Source organism: Propithecus coquereli, unplaced genomic scaffold (genome assembly GCF_000956105.1).
Source record: "Propithecus coquereli isolate 6110/MARCELLA unplaced genomic scaffold, Pcoq_1.0 Scaffold163, whole genome shotgun sequence".
NCBI lineage: Eukaryota > Metazoa > Chordata > Mammalia > Primates > Indriidae > Propithecus > Propithecus coquereli.
In genome coordinates this window covers 2,996,343-3,005,389 of record NW_012140858.1, presented here as the reverse complement: position 1 = coordinate 3,005,389, position 9,047 = coordinate 2,996,343, and the positions used below count along the sequence as shown (strand labels likewise).

The window sequence follows — 9,047 nt, the reverse complement described above, 5'->3', positions numbered from 1 at the left end:
ACCCGGCCCCAAGGTCACTCCAGGGGCCAGGCCCAAGCTCAGGTCTCCAATCTTCCAGTCCCGGGCTCCTTCACCTTCCGCTGAGCTGAGAAGAGCGGCAAGGAGGGTCCTTGTCTTGGAGGGAAAGAACGGTGCCAATGCCAGGGTTGCAAGAGGGGACAGGGGGGCACTTACCTTCCCAGGTCGAGTCCAGCCACTGGCGCCTCCCTCTCAGAATCTTAACCTCACCCCTTCACGACTCCTCAGAAGCCCCCTCCACTTCTGCCCGGCTCGACGTGTCCACGACCGCCACCTAGGCCGAAGATGCCTGCCCCTTCCCCGCCCACTGCCTCTCTGACCAATTCCCGCGCAGGACTTTGGAGCCCCGCCTCCTCTGAGGGCTGGAGAGGCCTGACGTCACGCGGCGCGCGTACCCGCGCGAACCTCTCATTTGCCTTTGCCCCACCTTCTCCAGAGCCTAGACTACTTTCGGCGGGGCAACCGTATGAGAGTTCGACCTGACGGCAAGCAGCACGCTGTCGCGGCATTTTACGACGTCAGCGGTGACAGGCCCCGGGGCCTTGGGAACATTCAGCTTCCTCCCTGCATCCCGGTGAAAGCCAACGCGATGTTCGGTGCTGGGGACGAGGACGACACCGACTTCCTCTCGCCCAGCGGCGGGTGAGTGACTGAGAAGCGTGAGCCACAGGGCGGATCGTTGGAGGGAGTTGATCTCTTCTCAGGCCTCTTCTCAACTTCCGGATCCTAACCCTTGCCACATTCCGGTGCTGTACACTTCTCAGAATCTGGACAGGGCACGCAACTGTGCTGAGTTTGTTGATGTCACCTTTAGTGCTTTACATTCTTCCACAGTCCCAGGCAGAATAAATTGCTTTATCTTTATTCCCATAGCTCGGCATGTTTGCCTCTATTCTTGCATACCGAACCTACTAGATTATGAGCCTTCACAGGACAGAGATTGCTTATGTTGTTCGCCTCTGTCTAGCGCTCAGCACTGTACCTGGCGCATAGTGCTCAGGAAGTGCATGTTTAATGAATAATAGCTGCGAAATTGCACTTCGTAAACTCTAAAGCTTAAAACCAATGTAAGAGACTTTGGTCATTATCCTCTGCCCTCAAACATTATATATATCAGCTTGGGATAGAATTTTTCAAAGAGATGCTGGGTTTTGTCTCTTCCAGTAATCAGTTTAGCCTTTTCCATTTTTTTGTCAGTGGACAGCTTGACCCCCTCCAAACTTGTGAGCTGCCAAGCTCTAATCCCTGCAGAGCCTTTCTTTGAACATCTGCTTAACAAATTTTGTGCATTCTGAATGATGTACTGAAAAATGACAAATACACTAACATGTGCCCCTCATTCTGCTAAATGCTAAGAGGTTACAAAGATGATTAAGTTTCCGTACTCTGCCCTCGAGTTGCTTCCAGGTCTTTTGGAGGGGTCAGTATGTGAATGACCATGAAGTGACACTGGCTTTCTTTTGGTCTTAAATAGGATCTTTTAACTTAAACTAACTAGCTCTGTATTGCCTATCCTTAAGTCTTCTTTTCACTCTTACTATGCAGTTCCACCCCAACCCCTATGTTAGATGGCCCACATTCATTTAGTTCCACTTTGAATTCTTTCATTACTCATTTATTTTAGAATTAAATCTGTGTTTTGGTTCCTTTTCCCCCCATTCCACCCAAAACATTCATTAACATCTCCACACCTTCCAGCCTCCCTGCCACTGTTGACTCTGTAGTCAGCCTTTTGAATTAATGATTCTTCCTACAAACCTGTTCTGTGTATAGCTGTGTATTCGGCCACTGTATAAAATTTCCAAGGTATACTTTAAATTCATATTCCTAACTGTGTGAAAGTATTTGGGGGAAGTCTGTAAAGGAATGTTAAGTCCTCAACTTACATGCAACAAGCAGTCCCAGCTGACTGAAAATTACTGGGTAGGTAATGACAGTCATGTGCTCTTTTCCAGATTTCCTGGCCCAAGATAAGTTCTTGGTGGCTCACCAATTCTTCTTTCCTGAGCAGGCTTATCAAGGATCTGAGACACTTTAATTGTAGGCATGTGACTGTGCTCCTAGACATAAACCACAACTAATTTGATAAAAGACTCAGCAGAGAAAGTTATAATTTATTTTTGTTTTTAAAAATAGCCAGGAAAACAGAATCAAATTTAAGATTGAGAATATGGAAAGTTTCACTAGCATTCTCTGATTTAGCTATTCCTTCTTTTGTTTTCTCTAAGGAAGTAGGACATATGACAGTGAACACTGCAGCTGCTTTTTGGTTCCTCTTTTATAATTGTACTTTACTGTAAATATACTTGTTTAAGTTTCAAGTCTCTGGATTTAAACATATAACTTACTTGATTCCATTAAGGATATTCAGGTCTAATAGAAGTGGGAGTATCTAGATGACTGATAATCTGCCTTCTGAGTTTCTGGGCTTCTTAATATCCATGGTTAACCTAGTAGTGGTAATCAGGAGGCTTGCTTTTTTTGTTTGTTTTTGTTTTAACCTGTTCCCCACCATTGTGTCTTTGAAATGAAGAAACATGTGAATGCCTGCTAAGCACATGGTACTTGGCTTCAGCAAATACAAATAGGAATAAGGCACAGCCCTTAAGAAACTTCCATTTTAGTAGTACAGTAAAATCAATCCAGTAGTAGTCATCCCAAAGCATTTTAAGGGGCCAGTTTTATATATAATACTCACACTTGTTTTAGATAATATAACAGGTATATGTAAGCAAATCTGATTAGCATAGTAATGATAAATCACCAGCGTGGAGATGGAAAAAAGATAAATTCAGAACTGATCATCAGAAAGCATTTTAAGTTCTGTAAAAGAAATGGAAAAGTCCAGATTCTAATGTTGATGGCCCCCAGTTAGGAGTGTGACTTTGGACAAGTCACTTCCCATTCTTGTCCCTCCATGCCCCAACCTATTAAATAATGAAATTTGTCCTAGATGATCTTTGAGACCTTTCCCACTTCCTTTTTTTTTGTATTTATGCTAATATCAGTTACAGGTCAGTTTGTGCATAAATCACACATGCTTCCTCCCTTATAGGGGTATCCGAGTTGAATGGGCATCTTAAAGGTAGTAGGATGTGTTCACAAGTATATAAAACATGGATTGTATGCATGCTCACTACCAGCTACTATTCTAAGGTATATATATACATTATTGTATTTATTCTTCTCATCTGCTTTATGGGGTATTTTTAACTATTATATCCATTTTACAAATGGGAAAGGTTCAGAGTGGTAAGTTGCCCAAGGCCACACAGCTAGAAAGTAATAGAGCTTGTATTTCAAATCAGATAGGCAGATTCCACCAGACCTGCCCATGTGCCATTATTATTGCTATTGAAGTTGCTGTTTAATGCCACAATTCATTAGAAGAGTACTTTACCAACAAAAGAATCCAGGTTTATTAAAATATATTGATACAGTGTTTTTGTTTTTGATGAGAAAGAAAAGGATTATAAAACTGAGGTGAGATAAGGACCTTGGTAACTAAATGCATTGGCTAACATTTATTTTTAAAATGTAACTAATGCTGTTGTGACTTTTCCCATGAATTATAAACATAGAGACTCAAGTCCAAAGTTGTTAGCAAGCCTATTCTTGCTAACTAATATAATTAGAAGATTATATACATTTGAGAGCACCTTAGAAGTGGAAAAATGTAATAATTTACAAGAAACTTACCCCTCTAAGTCAGTATAGAGTCCATTTAAAATATTAATAGGAAATGGAATTAATCTGAAAGATAATAGGTTGATCTGGCTTTTGGATTGATTTTGCAATCATTAGTTTGCTGGCCTTTAGAACATCTATGGAAGCAGAGTTTACTTATAATACTTTTGTCTTTCCTTCAAAAAAGGATATACCCACAAAATTGGATCAGCAAACCTAATACCCATGGTTTACTAAAGCTAACAAGGTCATTCTTTTCTTATTATCTATGCATAGGCTCTTATATCTTAACTAGATGCTAAGATTTGTACCTTTTCACTGTGTTAAAGACATGGCCCAACTCTTCCAAAATCTTACTCCTTTATGGAATCTTCCTGGATTGTCCTGCCTAAAAGGAGAAATCTTGGTCTGTTCTTCTGTATTCCATTAGCATTTGTCGATGTCTTACTTAGGCCAGCACTGCTCTCCCTCAAGTATTACATTTGCAATCTCATTTAAGCCTCTCAGTCCTTGAAAGTAGGCATTTTGGGCCTATTTTCAGAAAACTTAAAGGAAACTTATAGTAGACCACTTTGAGAAAACAAGGTAATAGTTTCAAATCATATTAAATTTATTTTTCAAAATGTTAATATGTATTTATATATATATAAATTGGTTTTTTTTTTAAACCATGAAAGTTGTTGTAAAGTTTCAATGTTTACTTCATCTAAAGGATGCCTTGGAGAAGAGGGTTTCAGAGATAGACTAGACTTTGAGTACATTTATTGAGACTATTATACCAGACCCTGGGCAAAATACAGGCATACCTCATTTTCTTGCACTTTGCTTTATGGTACCTCACAGATATTGTGTATTTTACAAATTGAAGGCTTGTGACAACCCTGCGTTGAGCAAGTCTGTTGACACCACTTTTCCAATAGCATGTGCTCACTTCATGTCTCTGTGTCACATTTTGGTAATTCTTGCAATATTTCAAACTTTCTATTATTATTATTTTTGTTATGGTGATCTGTGATCAGTTATCTTTGATGTTACTATTATGATTATTTTAGGGCTCCACAAACCATACTCATAAGACAGCAAATTTAATTGATAAATGTTGTGTGTGTGCTAACTGCTCCACTGACCAGCTGTTCCCCCATCTCTTTCCCACTACTCAGGCTTACCTATCCCCTGAGACTCAACAGTATTGAAATTAGGCCAATTAATAACCCTACAGTGGTTTTAAGCGTTCAAGTGAATGAAAGAGTTGCACATCTCTCACTTTAAATCAAAAGGTAGAAATGATTAAGCTTAGTGAGGAAGGCATGTTGAAAGCCAATATAAGCCAAAAGCTAGGCCTCTCATGCCAAACAGGAAAGTTGTGAATGCAAAGGAAAAGTTCTTGAAGGAAATGAAAAGTGCCACTCCAGTGAACACATGAATGATAAGAAAATGAAACAGCCTTATTGCTGGTCTGGAGAAAGTTTTAGTGGTCTGGATGGAAGATCAATCCAGCCACAAATATTCCCTTAAGTCAAAGGCTAATCCAGAGCAAGGCCCTAGCTCCCTTCTATTCTGTGAAGGCTGAGAAAGGTGAGGAAGCTGTGGAAGAAAAGTTTAAAGCTAGCAAGACCCTCCACCAGCAAAAAGATTATGATTTGCTGAAAACTCAGATAATTATTAGCATTTTTTAGCAATAAAGTACTTTTAAATTAAGGTACGTACATTGTTTTTTTTAGATATAATGCTACTGCACACTTAATAGATTCCAGTATCATATAAACATAACTTTTATGTGTACTGGAAAACCAAAAAATTGTGATTCACTTTATTGCAATATTTGCTTTATTATAGTAATGTGGAACTGAACCCACAATATCTCTGAGGTATGCCTGAATACAGTCAAGTGGTGATTGCAGTAAATAATCAATTAGCATGCCGTGTGATGAATGATTGAGTTCTATTAATCTGTATGGAGTACAGCTCCATACAACTGCCCCTGTTATATATCTCATATTACAGTTTACAATTATATATTACTTAATGTCTCATTCCCTCATTAGATTATAAACTCCTTGAAAGTAAAATGCAGTTTTGCCCACCAGTGTATACTTAGCACAATGTCTGACATATTCCTTGAATGAATGAAGTAAAGAGAACTATGGGAGTACCTAAGAAGATCATCTAACCTAGACTTTGAGATTAGGGGCAAATCTCAGGGGACAGGAAGAACAAGAAGAATGTTTCAGGCAGAGGGAACAGTATTTCCAAAGGCTGAAGATGTAAAAGATCTTGCTTTCTTTGAGAAACTAACAGTTCCTCAGGGTGGCTGTAGCACTCAGTTGGAAGTGAGAAATGGCCAGATATGAAGCTGGGGAAGTAAGGAGAGGTGAGGTCTTGAAGGGCCTTGTAAAGCTGTCTTGTGGAGTTTGTATTTTTATCTTGGTAATATTGAGGTGTCATTGAAGGTTTTAAGGAGGAGAAAGACTTGTTTAAATTTGGTTTTTAGAAAGACCACTGTGAGTGATCAAGGGAAGTCAAGGGAAGAGTCTGAAGAACAACAGATTAATTGACAGTGTAAAAAGGTGGCATGAGGTCAAGTAAGATAAGGAGTGATAAACTGGGTTTAGTGACAAAGAGGTTATTGGTGATCTTCGCAAGAGCAGTTTCAGTGAAATGATGGGGGCGTGATACAAGGGATGATAAAAGAATGGTCCTACCTGTTAGATGACATGATAGGGACCGTGTTTGATAGGTAAGTTTGTAGTATAGTTTCATTTTAATTTAATAAACTAGTAAGAATCAGGAGGGGGAGTAATCAATAGGGGCGACTAGAAACTATGATTTGCTAAAAGCAAAAATTTACAGTTTGAAGAAACCATAGAGAGCATCTAGACTAATCACCTCAATTTACAAATGGAGAAACTGAGGTCTAGAAAGAAGAAATGCCTTGACCAAAGTCTTATGGATGAGCAGGGTCAGATGATGATGTTCCGATCAGATATACAATCTTGATTTCAAAGACACTTAGCTGCTATTTCCAGTATTGAATGGTGAGATATACGGTCAAGGAGGTATTCGTTCAAGGTTGGAGATAAGCTGTTTTTATAATGATTCCAATGTGGGATATGTCAATCAAATTTCATTTTCTACTAACAGTGCCAGATTGGCCTCTCTTTTTGGATTGGATCAGGCAGCTGCTGGCCATGGAAACGAATTCTTCCAGTACACAGCCCCAAAGCAGCCTAAGAAAAGCCAGGGAACAGCAGCAACAGGTAAGTAGGGTTGTACCTTAACAGATTGGTTGAAAGGGTAGGCAGCCTTCTAAAAGTGACATGCCAAGTCATCTGTCCTTGACCAGTCTGGCTAATCTCACCACCAATGTTGGATGCCTTTCTAAGATCTGGGATCCTGAATTGCAGCAACTAGATTGTATGCCTTTGTTGGGAACTGATCGAGAAGGTCATAGGCAAGCTCTTCTGCCTCATGTGGACACCACTCTCTAAAACTGCCCAAGACACTCTGAGTAGGCACTGTGCAATGTTTTGGCAATAAGGAAGAAGTACTTTTCAGTTCTTTCACCTGGATGAGTTGAGTTAGCTATAGGCTGACTGAATTTTTCCCAACTAGACAGTTACATGCATTGCTGTATCCCTTGTACCTTTCACTGTGATGGACACGATGGACATTAATTGAATGAACATTTGTTCAGTGAAAAGGAGAGAAGGGACTAATATTTTTAAAATACCTGCTGCATGTCTGGTCTTGGGTGCTTTACATAAATTGTCTTATTTCATTCACAACCATTCTGTGAAATAGGTGCAACCACCACCATTTTAGAGGCTCAGAGAGTTTAAGGAATTTGATCAAGTTCAGACAGAGTTGAAATTTAAACTCTGATCTGACTGACTCCAAATCTTTTATTCCTTTCGCTATACTTCACTGTCTTTGTGTAAGAACCTAAAGAGGAGTAAGGGACAGATACTAATAGTCCTGAGAAGGACAGGGAGTGAGGAACATTAAATTAAATATTTGTTAAATGAAGATAAACCATTGAGTGCATTTTACAGGCTAGGCAGAGTGCTGGCACTGAGGATATTTGTCAAGATATTTAGAGTTGACTAGTTGCAATAGATGCCATGTGGCCCATGAAACAGGATAAAAGAAACCATTTCCCCCTTTATGCTCTGCTCTCTACTCACTCATGGCACACTTCTGTGACCCTGGATGTGGGGGCGGGGCTTTCCCCGCACACCAAGGAGTTCTCCAGCAGACACCAACTGGGTATCCCATAATTCAGTTTAATTCTGATGCCTTCTACCTGGAGACAGTGTGGGATACTTCAGATCCCACAGATTGAGGGCTCGGTTCTACAAGACTGGCCCCATTTCAAATGCCAATTACAAGTCCGGTCACTTGTACTTCTGACCGACTGGCTACAAACCAGGATTCCTACTGCCCCCTCCTTGGATTTGATTAATTTGCTAGGAGGACTCACAGAACCCAGGGAAACATTTTCATACCTTTGCCGGCTTATTATAAAGGATTTTGTGAAGGATACAGATGAACAGCCAGTTGAAGAGATCAGGAGGGTGAGGTATGGGGGAAGGGTGGAGCTTCCGTGCCCTCTCTGGGTGCCTCCCAGCACCTCCATGTGGTCAGCAACCCAGAAATTCATCAAATCTCATCATCAGAGTTTTTATAGAACTTGATTCCCCTCCGCTCCCTTTCCTGGAGGCCAGTGAGTAGGGCTGAAAGTTCTAACCCTCTAATCCTCTAATCACTTTGTCTTTCTGGTGATTGGCTACTTCCTGAGGCTGTCTAGGAGTCCCTCTCTAAGTCATCTCATTAGCATTGTTAAAAGACAAAATTATAACAAATTTAGTTTTAAGATCTTACTTGGCTTTCATGTACAATTCTAGAATTGGGCAATACCTTATTCTATGAAATAGAATGTTCCAATGAGCTGAACGAGGAAGTGGGCTTTATAGGCAGAAAAGGGCTAAAGAAAGCAGAAACAGAACAAAAAAACTATTGGTCATTTCAAAGTTTCTTTCCTTGTACAGGTTAAGGCGGAGGGGAGTTTCTTATCATGCTGGCTAAAACTGGTTTATTTGGGGATTTGGCTATTATCTCTCTCTCTCTCTCTCTCCTAATTTCTTGGAAGGTCAGATAAACAACTTAGTTTTGGCTTGGTCATGTGGAACTTTAGAATGAGTAACTCCATTTTGATTTGGTCTGTTGGGCCTGGTGCAAGAGCTCAGTCCAAACCAATGGCCTCCTTTAAATTTTATAATATTTAAAAACATAAACTCAGGTATAATCAAAAGGGCCTAAAACAAAAGAAACTGCTATCACTC

General features: G+C 40.2%; 1 protein-coding gene across 1 annotated transcript in view; it reads left to right on the top strand.

Annotated features, from left to right (window-relative positions):
• Window positions 1–494: 494 nt before the first annotated feature.
• FKBP15 (FK506 binding protein 15, 133kDa) overlaps window positions 495–9,047 on the top strand; it is a 55,526-nt gene continuing 46,973 nt past the window's right edge. The window contains exons 1-2 of the mRNA XM_012641136.1: window positions 495–660; window positions 6,847–6,962. Coding sequence (XP_012496590.1) covers window positions 608–660; window positions 6,847–6,962 — 169 coding nt within the window. The 5' untranslated portion in view covers window positions 495–607. The remainder of the gene's footprint in view (window positions 661–6,846; window positions 6,963–9,047) is intronic.